At 25.7% G+C, this 19690-nt stretch overlaps 1 protein-coding gene and 1 long non-coding RNA gene across 3 annotated transcripts; one reads left to right on the forward strand and one right to left on the reverse strand.

Moving 5' to 3' along the window:
• Window positions 1–3517: 3517 nt before the first annotated feature.
• LOC126906370 (uncharacterized) lies at window positions 3518–6204 on the reverse strand. 2 transcript variants are annotated; one of them, XR_007704232.1, is made up of 3 exons: window positions 5615–6204; window positions 5065–5476; window positions 3518–4973 (listed from the first exon to the last, which is right to left on the reverse strand). It is a non-coding gene; the product is annotated as an uncharacterized LOC126906370 (long non-coding RNA). The 2 variants fall into 2 exon arrangements; XR_007704230.1 differs by having other exon boundaries at window positions 5065–5268; window positions 5344–6204.
• Window positions 6205–11637: 5433 nt separating this feature from the next.
• LOC126904045 (trimethylguanosine synthase-like) lies at window positions 11638–12969 on the forward strand. Its single transcript, XM_050682682.1, has 3 exons — window positions 11638–12194; window positions 12260–12711; window positions 12778–12969. Exons 1-3 carry the CDS (start codon window positions 11699–11701, stop codon window positions 12967–12969), a joined length of 1140 nt encoding a protein of 379 aa, XP_050538639.1. The 5' UTR covers window positions 11638–11698.
• Window positions 12970–19690: the final 6721 nt, after the last annotated feature.

Here is a 19690-nt window from a genome sequence, read left to right on the forward strand (position 1 = left end):
AATTTTTTAAAATTAAACACTATCTAAAGATTTGCATCGAAGCGTTTTTTTTTTATAGTGATTTTAATCACTGTCAGATATCATTATACTTGATCCAACTATGCCACGTCACCACTGTGCCGCGACCCCCCTGTGCTGGGTTTTTTTAATATCTGATTTTATCTCATGTTTAAATTTATTTAACATTTATTACAGTTTTTAACTAAAATCGTAGATTTAACTTAAGTAACTATTTTTGGGATTTTAATACAAATAAATTATATCCAATGTATTTAAAAAACTACACTATTTAAATTCCTGGTACAGTTATTGCTTTCAGAGTTATACAATTTTTGCTGTACAAGATAAAAAATTAATTGCGCTTAATAATGAATCAATTAAATATAATTTTTTACACAAAAATATTGAAGTAAAAACAATAATACAATTAAACTAAAAAAATACACTTCTAAAGAAAATTTATTCAACTACATAGAAATATTTATAATATTAGCAAACGCTAGTGTAAAAAAAAAACAAATTGTAAATTGTTTAAAATATACTACATTGTGAATTTTTTAAATCTAAAAAATTTTACTTACGGCAAAGGGTAATAATTTATTAGAGCTTTCCTCTTATGATTAGTTAACAAAATTACTTTTGCATCAAATTATAAATTTAATAGATAAAGTAACCCATGCAGTTATTATACTAGTATAGTGAGTACTTTTATTTAGTCATAACAACCAATTTTAACTTCGATGCAAAGCTGAGAAGGTATTAATGTTACCATGATGTTTTATTTATTTTTATTTTTTGTGTCTGTCACTATATTTTCTTAGCTGTCACTGGACTGATTATGTCAAAAGATTACAAATCGTATCTAGTTGAAGACATTACCCTAAAAATTTGAAAAAAATTCTCTCGTTTTCCGTAAACGGGAAAAATCCCCCAAAAATTTACAAATTTAAAAATTGCTAATTTTTGACATTTTTTCAATTTTTTACTTAAAATTGCCATAACTTTTTTTTTGAAAAACTAGAATAGTTTACCTCTTGTGTACAAAATACATACAGACAACTCGAACCAATTTAACATTGTTTAAAACTTTTGATATAATTATTATTTTATAAATAATTATTGCCTACTTAGACTATGCTTAAAGTATATTTTTTGTATTTATCACTAATAAAAAAAATTTTTTTTTAATAACACATACTTGATCTATCTGCTTTACATACCTAGAAGTTAATGATTAAGTTTTCATAGTTAAAAAAAATATATATCATATTTGAACTATAAAATAAGTTTTGGCTGAACAAATAATTATATTAAGTGTACCAGAAAAATGCATTTAAAAGTTTAAGATTATTTGTTTCAGTAAAAAAAACGTTTTTTTTCTATAATACTTTTAATTATCTTAAAAGTAAGAAAATCGATCAGGTTATAGAAAAAATTATATATTTACATGCTTTTTAGCTACTTATATTTGCTAAAGAACTGTATAGGTGTTATTAAAACATAAAAAATATCTATAAAACAAAAAAATTATTATAGACTTATCAATAAGATCAAATTAGGAGTAAAACTTTTTTTATTTACAACATATATTTTACTTTATTTCTCATCAAGTATTAATATTTTACATAAATACTTTATTTCTCATCAATTACTAGTATTTTACATAAATCATCACTCATTTTTTTTCATCTTGGCATTACTCCATAATATGGATGATATAAATGGATATGAAATCATTTATTACAAAACTTTATAAGTTCTTTTATGTTACTGAAGTTAAAACTAAACTAAATAATAATTTAAAACTTATAATCTATTTATATTTTCTAAAGAGTGTAAAAAATACAAATTATTTTAAGAGGTAGATTTCTAAGAGAAAAAAGTTTTTCGGTAATTTTGTCATTCAACAGCAGCAAATCCAAAACTGTAAATATCTTCAAAAATTAATCTCTTTAATTTTTCGGTAAATTTCATTTTTTCTGCAGCCTATTATTCGATATTCTTTTAATTTTATTATTTCAATAAACTTTCAAATATAATTTATTAATTGTAACAACATACAAATAAAACAGTTTTTTATTAATATGCTGCACTAAAACACTATATCTAGATGATAATTAAACAATGTAACATTATTAATACACAAAAATGTTTGACCACGCAAGCTTGTAGTAAAGCCGGCAAATTAGTAAACAAATTAGTTTAGTTTTTTAAGGTTATGTTTAAAATAATTAAACGAACAAAAATCTTTTAAAAGACGAGCGTTTATATGATTATGTTAAGGCTTTTAATTCATATCAGTCAACAAAAATTAAAAAGATTATTTTGTGTAAAGAATGATTACGATAACATTTTTGCTATCATATTATCAAATCAAAAATAGTGGTTTCCATTTAAAAAAATTATAAATAAACAATTTTATCCCAGAAGGGATAAAAAAAAAAATTATTTAGCTTCATATTATTGTTGAGTTTTATAAGCTTAATAATTTTTCTCTTTATAAAAATTTAAAATTTTCAACAGTTACTGAGTAAACGAGTGTCTTATCCTTAATGAATCACCCTGTATAATCAAAAAACTGCAATTTTATAATTTTAATAAATTATTTTATTTTTAACTATTAAATGATATATATAAACTAATATGTGGATGTAGTATACAACTAATAACTTAATACAAATTAATATTTTTTATATTAAAAAAAAAAAAAAAAATAAAAATATTAACTATCTCCATTGTTATTTTTTAAGAAAAGTTTAATTTATCATTAAATAAATGTTGAAATGAGATGTGAACTTAAGATAGTTGAAAGTTGAACATTCAACGGTGCGGTATGAGCGCGTATCAGAAATTCAGAGTGACTGCCCTGACCCGGTGTTTGAATGGAACACCCGATAATGATGTGCGGGTAAGTTACTGTTCGTTTTTGGAGTATCTATATCATGCAGAAGAAAGAAATAGGAAGTGGACTGTATAAATGAGTAAATGTATTGAAAGAATATAAAACAATAAATTGTATTTTAACATAAATCATAAATTCTTGTATATGTACTAAAGGGAGGGAACACTTAATACTAATGCCACACTGGCGCAAAGACAAATAAACAGTAATATATATATATACATAAGTAATAAGATGATTACAACTAAATAATTACTTAGCAATTACTGTAGTCTTGAAAATTGTACAAATGAACTGATTTGGAATGAATAACTTTGTCAAAAAATGGTGGATACAATTCACTATCATTAATGGGATGTGGTTAATCGCAAGGCGATGATATGGCGATGTACAAGGGTACAAGGCGAGTCGCAGGGCGAATTTACTATATTTGCGTACTAAGGTACACGCAAATCGCTAGGGCGATTGCTATACATAAAAAACTATTATGCACGAAAAAATCATTACGGAACACTTTATCAAGGGCCAAAATAGTAACAACACCACATACACTACGACTCAAAGGATTTCCACATCGATCGTGTACGTAATCATCCGACATAATAATGAANATCATACATCCATCGTGTACGTAATCATCCGACATAATAATGAATTTCTCTTACATACGGTGGTGGTAGTGCGAGTGGCGTTATCAGTCATAACAACAAATTTAAAAAAACGCCCTCTCGTGATGCGTATCCAACAGCCGGCAGCTGTTCTTTTCTACCAAAGGGGAGAAAAATTGTAATTTTTTGACGTTATATTATTTTTATTATGATAGACCAAAATTTAAAACAAGTGTAGGTTTTATGTAAACTAAGTTGGTTTTTTTTGGTAAAATTCATTAGGTTGATTATTAATCGTATTGTTCTAGTTTCGTGTGCTATAGTTACAGTAGTATTAGTAATAATGTTATTTTAACTAAAAATTATTTTGTTTTATTAAATACTTTTTACTGATCTATAAAAACTTTAATTATAACATTAAGCATTTATAAATTTTTTTATATAAAGTCCACTCAGGTTCTAGGAATATTTTAATAAAATAATTATTTACTAGAAAGTATAACACATATCATAATATTTTCTTTTCAGAAATTAATAGAATCCTATTTCTAGTATTTCAAAAAAAAAAAATTGTTCATATCCTCCCACTTTCTTCTTTTAAGTAGTAAAACTTAATTTTTTTTAAATTAAAAACATTTATTTTATTAACTTAAAATTAAAGAAATGATCTATCAAGTGTCTTTAAAGATATTAACATTTTTCAATAATCAAAATGTAGATTAAATTTTTTTATGTACTTTTAATATCTTTTTTATCAGTCTTAGATGAGCTACTTTCTATGTTAGGGCGATCAATATCATTTGTAGTTTATTCAATGGATTGTTTTTTTTCTTCCAGCTTATTATTTGTGTCATCGGTGGACATAAGTGGTGAAATAACGTCATTCCATGTTCTCGAACACAAATGTTTAAATGTTAACTTCCAACTCTAAAATTATTTAAGTTTAAAAGTGTAAGTAAATTGTGTCAATAGTGAAAATGCAGGTTAATTTTTTTATGTATTTTTTGTGTCTTCTTTATGTTTTTCAAATGAGTTTTTTTTTGAAGTTATGGTCGTCAGTAGTATTGGAAGTAAACTGGATGAGCTGTTTATATTCTATTAGTTTATTATATGTGTTCACAGGCGTTTCTGGTAAAGTAACGTCATTCAACATTTTTGAAATTTTAAAAATTTAAAGAAAACAATTTAAATAATCATAATATGCAGGTGAATATTTATAAAAAAAGATTATAGTGTACTTTTTATGATTTTCTCATCTTTTTCGGATGACTTTCTTTTTAAATTTGGGCTTTCGGTAGTGTTACAGGATAATTCCGGTAGTTGTTCTTTTATTTTACATTTTGCGGGTTGTAAATCAATTATTTTTTCTTCTAGAGTTTCTTTTGTTTTATCATTAGACACTTCTAGTATTGTAACGTCATTTGACGTTGTCGCATGTAAGAGTTCAGAACTAATTTTTGCCTCTAAAAGTATTTATGTTTTAAAATATAAGAAAATAATTTAAATAATCATAATATGCAAGTTAGTATTTATAAAAAAAAAAATATTGTGTACTTTTTATGATTTTCTCATCTTTTTCGGATGACTTTCTTTTTAAATTTGAACTTTCAGAAGAGGATATCTCTAGGAGTTGCTCTTTTACTTCATATTTTGCGGGTTCTAAATGAATTATTTTCTCTTCTGGAGTTTCTTTTACTTTATCAGTAGACACTTCAGGTTTTGTAACGTCATTTGAAGGTTCATTATTAGCTTATAATTCTTTAAGTATTAAGAGTTTAAAGTATAAAATAATTGTTTCAATAATCGAAATGTAGTTTAAATTTTTTTATGTACTTTTAATGACTTCATCATGTTCTTCGGATAAGTTACTTTCTATATTAGGGCCATCATTATCATTGGAAGATACTTCTATGGGTTGCTTTTTTTCATCGCATTTGTTGCGATGCAAATGATTCTTATGAAAACTCTTAACGAATCATAAGAATATATTAAATTATGGGATAAATTTTAGTTAATTTATTGAAAAAATCTACGTTAAGTCAAAAGATATGTTTAGGCTACTTGTATAATTTTTGAATATAAAACAATGCAGAATAAAATTTACTTTTCCTAATAAATATGCTGGTATTTTTGGTGCTTTGTCATTTACAATTGGTATATAACTTTTTTTGGTTGGAACTGATAGTTTCTCTCCATATTTTTGATTCCTAATAAGTGTTCCAATATCTCCTCGCTGTATCAATTTCTAGGCGTCACCAATGACAAATTAAAATGAATAATTGGAATATAATTAATACGTAATTATTATCTTCCATAAAAAGTCTCTTTTATTTAAAAACCTTATTGGAAATAAAAAAGATTAAGTTGTTAAAATTGAAATTATTTACAATCTTTTACTAATATCTCGAAAAATAATACATTTATACAGCTGCTCTAGATAATAACAAATATTAAATTATTTCTACTAAATTGGAAGGGTCGATATATCTATACAATTTTAATTACCACTTTTTCTGCAATAATTTCATCACTTTCAAGCTGTTTACGATAGGTTCGCTTTTTTGGTTTAACTGTATTTGTTTCAGTGTTAATATTTCCACTAGAATTTGCTGTTAAGAGAATATTATTTTAAAAGTTATTAATTAAATAGTTAATTTTGAAAATGTTTACGGTGAAAAAATGCATTGACGTTGATATTATATCTACTCTAATGTTTATAATTTACTGAACTAGTGAATAATATTAAAATGTTTTTAACTAAAATAAAAAAATAATTATTATTTATCAAAAAGAGAATAATCTTTTTTAATTTCTTGTTATATTTGATATCTAATCGTTTTCCCGTTTCTTGATAATTAGTTTAATTAATCTTAATAGTGTTGTGACGTAAAAAATTGACCTATCATTAATAGTACTATTTAACACATTAGTTAATTAAATTAGTTATTGTGAACATCATATAATTAAGTGTAACTGCTCGGCAATTGGTAATGCGGTGTTATTTGTCTAGATAGAATTAATTTCGTGGTGAATAAAAACTAATTTTGAACAGTATAATTCAGTAATAACATAATTAAATTTTCCTAAATAATGCAGTCGCACATTCCTTTTACTATTTTATCTGTTGTACAATCGTTCATAACAAATTATCATTGTGATAACAAACGCCCAGCTGACCACTACAGTACTGTCAATCATTCAACTGGTCCCAGATGTCTGTCAACGAGGCATGCACTGATGTCGGCATTTGTTTCCCCTTCCGGTCCATGTGTGTCGTCGCCGTCAAGTGGTCTGGCCGTTTTGTTCAAATGTGTTTTGGCCGGTCGTCTATTCTGTCTCCAGCCTTTTACTTAGTTTTATTTTGCGTATATTGAACATATCATGGCTGCCTAACTTTACTTTTGGCACTGGCGATCGAGCCATGGGTGAAGATCAATTTGTTGACTACGGCTTGGTCATCATGATAATATAATTTGGTAACTTTGTACAGCATTCCCGTTTTTCTTTATTTTTGTCCATTTAATTGTTTCCTCTATTCGTGCATTGTCACGAGGTTTCTTTAAAAATCACATTAATATATTTTAAATATTTTAATATGATTATTCTATCTGATCTCTTGGCATATTTGCTCATTGACTATTGGTAAATTATTGTAAAATATCATTTTCGTCCATTCTATCATTATTTTTATTACGTTGAGTGTGATAAAACCTCACATGTGTTGGACCAATCTAGACGTGCTTAGCAGTCTCAAGGCTCGGTATAAAAGGCCTAGATCCATATTGACCGATGTCATGTTCTTAGTTTGAGCATTATTGCAATGATAACCATTTTATTTTATTCTATATTGGAAAGTACGATCCTGTCCCTTGGTCAAATCGAACATAGTCAATACAGCAGTGTCAGAGATTATTTTTTCCCTCATGTCCCTTTTATTCTATTTGTCTTTTAGCTCATTTAATAATTTGTAATAATTTTAACTATGACTTGAAATATGTTATATAAAAGAATTTGTAATTTTATTTTATTTTGAACATTTGTAACTGACATTTATTTTATTGTACTTTGGGCATTATTATTTTAGTTAAACTCAGTATATAAAATAAAACATCATCGCCTATACTACTTGTCTACCAGTTTTTAATTCCTTTTCCCCTAGAGTTAAGGTAAAAACTTAGTAAATTAAATCAACAAATGTGTCAGTTATATTTAAAATTCCACTATGCTCCGGTCTGGTAGAGCCTCGGCTAGTGGTGAATCCAACTTCGTTTGGGTTTATGTGCTTCATCGGTGATAACCTCACGGTTAGTTATCGGTGAACGTCACAGTGTCTACAGTTATTAATTTCACTTTTAGACTGACTGACTTTGATTTTTGGATTTCGTCTAAACTATCAGCGACTAAATTGGAACTCATGAAACGACGATTCCATAATTCTTCAATTCTGTGTTTAACATCATACATATTTGTTTCATAAATATGACTAACTGTATGCTTTAGCTTGCCATATTAATAATTAGTTAAATAACTCTAAATGCTTACACGTGATGATAGCTTATATTTACGGGAAAAAACAAATTGAACTCAAATGTTGACATAGTCAACATTTATAACTGATTGTTATGGAGTCTTAATTCATTAAATTCTTTTATTTTAAGCTACTTAAATATATAAAAATGAAAATTATTGTTAATCATATGACATATTGTTCATCAAAATTGGTCTAGCGAGAGCTGAGATTGAATGGTAATAGACAAAAAAATTAAATTAAACACATTATAGTAAATATAATACTTCACATAGAAGTTAAAACTATTAATTTTTTAATTAACTCATATTAAATGTAGGAATAGTAAACAATTAAATAGTGTAGTAGTTATCATTGTACAAATCATTAAAAACATATATTTTTTAAGACTCTGGTTGGGTTTTAGTTTTGAATTTTATCAAAATTTAATAATTTCCATCATTAGCTACATTTTGATTTTTTAACTTTGCTACTTTATTATGAAAGTACTTAAGTCAAATGTTTACAAAAATATATCAAATGATAGTGAAATACCTAAGGTATCTATAAAAAAAAATTATATTGATTTGTTCATTTTTAAAAAAGTTATAGCAGCCTTAAGAAAAAAAAATGGAATAAATGACAAAAATTACTGATTTTTAAAATTGTAAATATTTTGGCGATTTCCCTCATTTACGGCGAACAAGATAATTTTTCTTAATTTTTGAGAGTAATGTCTTCGACTAGATACATTTTGTATTCTTAAATATCGCTCCAGTGAAAGCTGAGATTGAGTGGTAACAGACAAAAAAAAAAAAACTATCATAGTAATATTAATACTTCCTCAGCTTCACGTCGAAGCTAAAAATTATAACACAACCAATCTTCACCTAAAATTTAAAACATGTTACTTTTTTTTTAATTCAAAATTAGAGTAAAAACAAGAAATTATGTAAATTAAATCTTTAGCAATCAGAGCATGAATCATTTCATTTAAATCAGTATAGAAGTATATATGAAACAATATAATAATTTAAAAATAGATTTAGTAATAAACCTAAATAAGTTATTTAATTTGACTGACCGAGTAAATTAATTTCAAAACCAAACAAAATTAGTGATTTTTTGTCTAAGAGTTTTCTTAGTCAGGAGTTCTAATTCATTACTAACATCTTTATAATCTAGTTAAATTTCTTTTAAGTACTATTTTCCTTAGGTAGGCCCGAGTTATTCGAATACATCAATGATAACTAAACATTCGCCTTTGCTTTTCTTAACCCAAATTAAAATAAATTGATTTTATATTAAATTGGGTTTTAGTTTTGTAGTGAGGTGTTAGATCAGTAGAGTATAATTAGGTTATGAAAAATGTAGATACATCGGTTTAAATTTATAACTGGTTGATTTTTTAACTTATTTGAATCTATTATTGTTTGCATAATTCACATAACATAGCTATTTGAATGTAAGATTACTTCAGTTATGATAATTTTATATTAAAATATAAGATCTTTTAACGATAAAAATGTGTTGAAGAGAATTTTACTTATTATTAAAAAACTGAAAAACACGCTTTTAAAGCATATCGAACTAAAAAGTTAGAAATAATTTTGAAAATAAGCTTAAAACAATAATGAACGAAAAATATTAGTATTATTGTGAAAAAAAGGGTGAGGGCTTTGAGCTATAATTTTCGTATATTGAGCGCTCGACACTATTTTTCCCAATCATATTAGTATTTTTCGTTCATTATTGTTTTAAGCTTATTTTCAAAATTATTTTTAACTTTTTAGTTCGATATGCTTTAAAAGCGTGTTTTTTAGTTTTTTTAAGCTATATTTATTAGTTATATAGAAAAATATGACTGATATTTTATTCAAATAATTATATGAATAGTAAAATTATATATATATATATATGTATGTATGAGTAACATTATTCTTATGATTCATTAAAAATTTTCATTTATGGTATATTTTTTGGAAGTGAATTGTACGACGAGACGCAGAAACTAAAATAAGAATTAATTTAGACATATTTTTGTCATACTGTCTTGTTTTTTAAACAGTTATATTGATTTTGGTTAATCGATTTGATTCATTTAGTACAAAACAAAACGAGTATTTATATTAAACAATGACATTAAGAAGTGATCATAAATTATTTTTCAACTTGATATTTNCAATGCCATTAAGAAGTGTTCATAAATTATTTTTCAACTTGATATTTTTTTTTGCAAAAAACTGTTAAGAAAATTATATTTTTTTCAATAGCAATACATTTTGAATAAAATAAAATTTATTTTTCGTAAATTAATTCAAATTATAATGTTTAAATACAAATTTATTTATATTTTATGTTGTAAATGAGGTATTTAAAACATTTCCAATAAATATCTGTCTTGAGTTTATTCATATTATGAATTTAAATAAAAAATACTTAGTTTTACACAAAAAATAGACGTTACAATAAAATCATAACAATTAATCGTGACAAGCGCCACAATCATCAAAGACACTAAATTTGCTTATTTGATTTAAATTAAAGTAACGTTTTATATTTTACGTTCTTAAAAAAAAGTAAANTTTTTTATATTTTACGTTCTTAAAGAAAGTAAACTTATTAGAAACGGCGTATATAGGCAAAATAACTGCCATGGTCATTTATGATCTGACATTTTATTTGTAGTTCTATTTTATTACTATAAGTAAAGTGTTCTAATTTATGGTAATTTTAAGTTTTAAAATCNAATTTATGGTATTTTAAGTTTTAAAATCCAATAATTCAAATAATTTTGTAAAAATTAATTTATGACTAATTGAAAACAACTAAAAGTTTGTTAAAAAGAAACTTCAAATGTAGAATACAGATAAAAATAATAATAAATATTTGCATTTGAATTTCACAGGAGTTTTAAAAAAATTGTAAATATTTCATTTAAATATGTAAAGAGAAATTGATTAGTCGAAATGTTATTATATTATTTCATTAGGAAAGAGGGTATTGGTTATAGACGTTAACTATGAGATCAATGGTACTCATTGAGGACAAACGTTGCAGACTTGTAATTCAAAATAACACATTTTGTTAAACAATTGTTTTAATTGTTGGCCAATTAAAAAATGTTTTGTTATATTAATTGGCTTAAATAATATGATTTTTTTTTGTATAAATAGGATAAAAAATGCTGTTTAAATCGACACCGTTTAGTGATTTTTGCTTAAGTTATTTTTTGTCATAAATGAGTACGTATATACTTTAAACACTTTAACTGTTACATTTTTCTCTAAGTATAAATAAAAAATTAAAATTTTTTTGTATATACATTTATAAAAAAATATGGAATCGCATTTGTTTTTCGTGATAACAACGTTAGTGATATATTTTATAATTCCATTTCAAGTTATCAGAGATATTATGTTTATTGCATTGGCAGTTGTGTCGCTGCAGACTTTTTTGGAGTTGAAACTTTTTAAGAAGAAAATTACTTCAACTAAACCAGTAGAATCCATTATGAATAATCGCCGCCCAGTTATGACTACACATCCTATTAATTTGAAAACACCTATTTTGACAAAAAATTCAATTTTAAAAGAACCGCTCATAGAAGATAAATTTAAAGGAACTCCGATAATTGAAACCGAAAAAGAGCCCTCAAATACTAATACGAACATTTCATTAATGAATAATGAAATTGAACCCGTCAAAAAACTAAACCCAGAAATTGTTACGAAAACTGAAATTGAAAAAATGACCACTAAAACTCCTACAGAGACTTCTGTAAAAGCTGTTAAGTCTTATAACTCAGACTTAATACAGTTCAAAAACAATAATTCAACACAACCATTTGAAATAGTGCCAGGAAATATAATTACTACAAATCAAGAAAACCGCACCTTAATAGAAAATTCACTCAAATTTAATAGAATACAGTCTAAAAAATTAACAGAAAATATTATAACATCTAACACTAACAGTGTGTTGCTATGTAAAAAAACTGAATTTTTTACTCCAGAAGACCTGGAAAAGACTAAAGTGAATGGAAATTTACAACGTGAAAATAATAACAACGAAAATTCCGCAACTAGAACTCGACCTAATGACATTAAAAAACATTTATGGGATAAGAGGTACTTATTGTTTTCAAAATTCGATGAAGGAATCATGATGGACAATGGTAATAAAATTATTATTTCAACAAACTTAAATGTTTTACTTTATTTGACGTTTTTTTTTTTTTAGAATCATTTTATTCAGTATGTCCCGAAATCTTGAGTACACACATAGCGTTAAGATGTCCAGGCCTACACGTCGCTATGGATCCGTTTTGTGGTGCTGGTGGTAACGTCATCCAATTGGCCAAAAGATACAAACAAGTAATCGCTGTGGATAACGATGCTAATAAATTGGAATTCGCGAAAAGAAATGCTGAGATTTACGGAGTCAGAGAGAAGATTACATTTATACTGGGAGATTTCTTTGAAATCGCAGAATCCTTAAAAAAATATAAGCCACAGGTCATAGTGACTTCTCCTCCATGGGGCGGCCCTTCGTATAAAAAACATAAAGTTTACAGTCTCGAAAAGCATATGTGTAGCAACTACGAAGGAGGCGGTAAAAAACTCTTCGACCTGTTGAGAAGTATTGCTCCCAACGTAGCACTTCACATACCTAAAACTACAGGTCGAAACGAGGTAAATGAATCAAATTTCTATAAGTAAATCACAATTGTAGTTAATGTCGATCAATTAATTTTCTAGTTGATACAATTTGGCAAACTATTCGATCTAAACATGGAAATTCAGCATAATTATATTGACAATAGACACGATTCCATCACTGCGTTTTTCGGCCGCTTTTTCAACATGAACACTAAATACTTATCCAACGACAATAAACTTTACACTAATAAAAAATTCTTGAAGTATCCAGAATCAGATGATTACTATTAATGTTACATATTAATTCAATCAACTTTCACTATTTTTCGATTAAGTACTGCTTTGAATTTTGATTTTTTCTAATTATTTACATTATACTGATAAAAGACACATACAAATTTCGAAATATTCTAATTTTCACATTAAACATACTACCGATTTTCGAATAAATATAAATACATTATAATTCTTAAATTTTTACCGCAGCATGTTGTCGGATGACATATTTTACTGAAAAGTAAATTTAAAAAATTGTATTTTCATTATATACATTTCATTATAAAACATATAATTTTTTTATGCGCTTGATTTGTATAACTTGAATTCATTTTTTTAATGATTTTAGTTTTATGTTTAATATTTTTACTGTAAATACTACATTAAATTATTCTTGAATTTATTTTGTTGATTATAAATAAGTAAATATATTTTATTTCTTAAAATTATTTAACTCAAAATATTTGTTATACTGTATTCTATAATAAATAATTATTATAAAAAATGAAATGCTTCTAGTTATTTTTCAACAAATTAATTTGAAAATATTTCATTGATTTATTATTAAATAAATGTTTAAAAAGTTGATTTATGTTGTTTAAAAATAATTAAAACATTTTTTAGTGCTTATAGTGGTTTTTGAATAAATTAATGATAATTGATACTAATTAAATAAAATTGTCATAAAAAAAAGTAAAAGGAAGTGTAGTAGAATTAAATAATTGGCTATATGTGTGATATTTATATTTTTGTCATAAAAAAAACGATGAAAGGATAACTAAAATGAATATGAATATAAAAATAGAGTATAAATATTATGTTTAACGGAGTTTTGATGTTTGTTTAGCTGTAAAATGAAAATAAAAGAATACTGTATATTATCATGAATTCTGTGTTACGATACAATGACCACTTATATTTTGTCGTAAAATGTAGATCGCAAAAAAATCACTTCCGTATGACGCACACCTGAGTCATATTAATTCTACAATGAAATGTGCAACGATTATGGAGAAGAATTTTACGACTCTTAATATTTATTGGTTGTACTATAGAATTAAGAAACTGTGTGTGTTTACGTAAATTGCAACTGTCCAGTTGTTGGGCGCCAAGACTTAATGGCTAAATTGTTTTTTTTATATAGGTGTTAAATTCAAATTAAACATTTACGTTGAACGCAAGCTATTACGATCTCAATGGTGAGTAAATAGTCATATATAATATTTTCCTTTTTTTTATTATCTGTTATTTCCTCGACAAAAGTTATTCTTCATTTATCTTAGGTCTATTTTTTTCATTTTTATGACATGCTTAGAAACATAGTTTCTTACCTTGTGTCCAGCTAGCTTGACCGTTTATTGCGTAAAAAAAGGTATACATATAAAGAGAGCACTGACTTTTATCTAGTTATTTATTTTGTAAAATTATGCAAATTATTAAACTTGAAATATTACTTCACTGTAGTTCCTTTCTATACCTGGTGTCTGAGTATGTGTGTTACTTTATATTTAAAAATGAAAATTTATATAACCAGAATGGATTATGAGAACCAATCCCTAGTAACACGTCATAAACTATTGTTTTACGAATAGTTTTAACCACTTGATGTTCTAGGGTAATGATTTCAACAGACCATCAGCATCTTGTGCAATCAATCAAACACTTATCTATCTAAATTTAAAATACACTCTACAATCTCTTTAGTGACATGCCATAAAACATTGTTTTACCAACAGTTTTAACCACTTGATGTGCTAAGGTAGATTATCGAAATGCACTTATTAAATAGACAATCCAATTGAAGAATTAAAAAAAATTCTTAATTGAAACAACTCACAAAATACAAAATGAAAAATCAATTGTCTTAATAATTTATAAATATTTAAAAATAAAAAGATAAAAAGATTAAGTTATTTTTTTTAATTTACATTACTTATAAGAGATTTAGATAATAAACACCAAGTGTAAAAACATTTTAAGTCAGAGAGACCACAATCGCGAAATATTCTGGTTCAGAGATGTTTCATGACCAAATTTTTAGAAAAAATCTGGTGGTAAATGAGCTAGAAATTGCTCTTTTATAGGCCTGTTTTATGAGGGGAAGACTTAATGTTTTATATTTGTATTGGTGTTTTATATCTATCATCTTCCATAATAATGTGCTTTATTAGAAAAATTATCATAATAAAAATATAAATAAAATAAAAGTGTAAGTGCTAAATATCTATTACAAAATTATTATCTAGAAATAACAATTATCTTATTGTTTTAATACTTTTCATGTCAAACTTAATGCCAATCTTAATGTTTTTAAAATATACATCCGTTGTTTTTTAAGTGTTTTTGTGATGTTGGATTTGATTAGTATATTTAACTTTTTAGTTAGTAAAAAATTTAGCCGCTAGTAGTCAATAAAATTTTTTTTAATATTAATTATTTAAACCACATAAGGATAAATAAAAATAGAAACACTTAGAATCGTCTCTTTTCTAATATATTAGATTGAAAATTCTGAAACCAATACAAATTCGTTAGTTAATTACAGCATCACAAGACTAATACCTTCTTAGTTTCGCTTCAAAATAATAGATGAACAATGTAAGAAATGTTGAAAACTTTACACAATTGAACGTGTTATAAATATTGATTATAATTGTAAAAATCCATTGTTAAATTCACGTGGAATCTAAAATCATTTTTTTTTTAGATATGATTTATTAAATAACATGTTACCAACATATTTTGAATATTATAGAATAGTAGTAGAATACTCAATTAGAGTTAAAAAATAAATAAATAACAAAGAAGAGTTATACGAATTTTTAATTGTGTCGGCGAAAATAGAGGCAGGTAGTTCGGACCGGTTGACCAACTGCCTAACTTGAAGTCAGTGAGACTCGGTGTTGGGTACGCATTACGAGAGGGCGTTTTGCTACATCGTATTTCTATGACTGATAACGTTTCTCGCATTACCACCACCGGTTGTGTGAGCGATTCATTATGTTGGATNCCTACCACCACCGGTTGTGTGGCGATTCATTATGTTCGATACTAACGTACGTGATTATTGTGTCTCACCGAACTATTTTCGGTCCCTTTTGTGAATTTTGCGTTCTCGCCACCATTGCTAGTCCTTGCTACGTGGTTGTATAGTGCATATAGCTCATAGTCGTTTTAATGGATTAACCACCCTGATGATTCGTCGTGGGTATAGAATTGCTATACCAGTCTATGCCATTGTGCGCCCTTCGTGTACATAACAAGTGCCTCCGTTTGTATCGACTACCCTTGTAGTCTTCAACATTTTAATGTAAAGTATTCCAACTGTTCATTTTCACCGTCATCAGTCATCTTTCATCTATTGTACGTTACATAGTTAAGTTTTTATTTGTTTGTAATTATTATATTATATTTTATCTATTTTGTTCAGAGATGCCTTGTTGGCCATTTTAGTATTAAGTGACCCCCCCCCTTTCCACAATTCTATAATAGTTTATATATATATTGTTACTTTAATATATAATTTCTTATCTTGTAGATCTTATTTTTTTATTTAGTGTAAGTACCATCCTCTTATATACAGTCCACTCCCCATTTCTTTCTCCGGCATAATTAAATAACCCAACTGGACGTTAACTAACCCCCACATTATAACCGGGCGTTTCGTTCAAACACTCGGTACTACCTGCCGGGCTGAGAGAGAATGAGGATTGCCTGTAGTTTCAATGATGGTTAGTTTGCAAGAACCAATTCAAGGGAGAAAGACGTAGTAGTTATCCCCTTTCTATATTTCTTATTATTTTTTGTAAGTTATTTTTTTTTAGAATAAAGCAAGTCAGTTTAGTATCAGCGGACACCACGGCTTGTTGAGGGCTGTTTGCGCATTATTCACAGATTAAGCTACACGACGTAACACACAACGTATTACTTGTTTAACAAGCGTAGGCTACTCATGCAGTTAGGTTATAACGACATTTGATAAATTTTACATATGGTAGAGCATCACACACTGTTTATGATAAAAGTTGTCACGAGTATTATCAAGTTGAAACCTATTATCATATCAAACTTAATTCGACAATACACATTTTAAAAATATAGTAGAACCTCATTAATCCGGACCTCATTAGTCCGAACTTTGCTTAATTCGGACAGCTGTCTAATATTACGAAAAATACACAGTTTATGTCGTATACTAAAATAAACATAAAGGCAAGTTCCTCGAATTTCCCATAAGTACATATATTCTTATCTACCGTCATTAAAGTTATCATAAACTATGTATTAGTAATTTATATTTTGGTCATTATTATATATATACATAATTCTATCCACATTAAATATGTAATGTTTATGCTGGATCTAATATCATGTTGCAATATATATATACAGGGTGATTTTTTTATCATAACCCACTCAATTACTTACAGAATAATAATAATTAAAAAAAATTTTTTTTTTCTTATCTTTAGTTACACATTATTCTTGAATTATTAACTATGTAATACTTTTTAAGTTCATCCCTTATGCCTGGTAAGGGTGTCCACTTTGTTTTTTTAAATGGTAGCACATATTTTGAATTTAATAAAATGTTTGAGTTTTTAATTTAATAACAAATGTCATTTGAATTTTTAATATAATTTTATTCGTTTATTAGATATAAACATTTAAAGTTTCAATTTTTTGAGTTAATATATAGGTATAATACACTAGGGATTAAAATTACAGGTAGCTAAATGGTTTTTTATGACATTGCTATCACAGTCACGGATTGTTTATTATCAATTATGACTATCAATAGATATACATTCTGTATTGTCAGTTAGTGTATTTATAAACTCACAACAATGTGTCTTACTACCATTGATAATAACAACGCTTTATACCTGCTAATATCGATGTCATAAAAAACCATTTAGCTATCTGTAATTTTAATCCCTAGTGTATTATACCTATATATTAACTCAAAAAATTGAAACTTTAAATGTTTATATCTAATAAACGAATAAAATTATATTAAAAATTCAAATGACATTTGTTATTAAATTAAAAACTCAAACATTTTATTAAATTCAAAATATGTGCTACCATTTAAAAAAACAAAGTGGACACCCTTACCAGGCATAAGGGATGAACTTAAAAAGTATTACATAGTTAATAATTCAAGAATAATGTGTAACTAAAGATAAGAAAAAAAAAATTTTTTTAAATTATTATTATTCTGTAAGTAATTGAGTGGGTTATGATAAAAAAATCACTCTGTATATATATAGTATTTAGTATAATATAATATTCTTAAATCTATAATACGGACATGTTTTTTGGTTATTTTGTTTAATCCAGACTTTCATTAAATCGGACAACCTAGAGCCCTTATTAGTCCGGATTAATGAGGTTCTACTGTATAAGAAATTAATATTTTGAAATATCTAAATGGAGAAATTTGATTAAACGACATTTTATTTGATAAAGAAGATTGAGAAAGAAATTGTTTTTAATTTTTGAAGGTAATATCTTTAACTAGACATTCGATTCATTTGAGAGTATTGATACTATATGTATTTTTATGATTTTCGAGACGGAAAGAATATTACATTTAAGAGTTTAAAAAATTAGTGAAACATATTTCGTTTCTTTACGAAATTATTTTAGGTTTTTAGCTTTATAAGTATTATATTTTTAGCATTATTTATATTTCGTAACAAAAAAAAAATTTAACGTTTAATTGGTTTCTTATTAATAGTATNCAAAAAAAAAATTTAACGTTTAATTGGTTTCTTATTAATAGTATAAACAAAACCATTTATTTCTTAATAAAAAAAAAAAAACTGTCAGTTTTATGTTGACTTTATAAAATAAATTAGTATACAAAAATACAACATAGATAAAAAAATCTTTTAGAAAACTTTGGTAATAATATAAAATTACAAATACACATTTTAATGATAAAAATTGATTACAAAAAAATTAATCATTCCAGTATCACGTTGAAGCAAATACATTTTTACATATTGTTAGCTAATTATAAGTATAAAAACTATTACACTACATTTATAAAAATAGACTTACAAATTAAAACTATCAATATTTTAAATAATTATTCAATTAACTATTTATTATTATCTCTATAACATTTATAATCAATGCTTTAACTATAGAAATTTCAATTGAGTATTATAAATTATTACTCAGTAATTATATAAAAATTATAACGTTGTAATTTACAGTTGAGTTACTCAACTCGAACAAAATTGTAAAGTTAACTTAACATACTTTTATTTCACGACACATTAATATATCGTCAATATATCGTGGAAAAAATTCTATATGAAAAAAAAAAAATTATTTGTAATTATTAAATAACAAAAATACACAGTTTTTAGATCTTCAATAATCATAGAATTTTATTTTATTATTTCATTAAATGTTTATCATAAAATTTATGTTATAAACCAATAACTTGAGATATTTTTAAATTTAATTCGGTGGTATTTTCTGAATCTAATAATGGAATAAAAATTATCATTAGTCATAGTAGACACATTTTATTAGGAACATTAGCACACTATTATCTAACATTAAAATTCTATAAAGTATTTTACTGTTTACCTTTTAACATTTTTGCATTAAATTCTATGTAAGAATAAAATCTATTTAGCTGATTGTTATAAAATTGTACTAAATCGACATTTGAAACTTCTAATGTAGCCATATTATAGCTGCCAATACTATATAA

This window comes from Daktulosphaira vitifoliae, unplaced genomic scaffold (genome assembly GCF_025091365.1).
Source record: "Daktulosphaira vitifoliae isolate Bord-2020 unplaced genomic scaffold, ASM2509136v1 Scaffold_4, whole genome shotgun sequence".
Classification (NCBI taxonomy): domain Eukaryota; kingdom Metazoa; phylum Arthropoda; class Insecta; order Hemiptera; family Phylloxeridae; genus Daktulosphaira; species Daktulosphaira vitifoliae.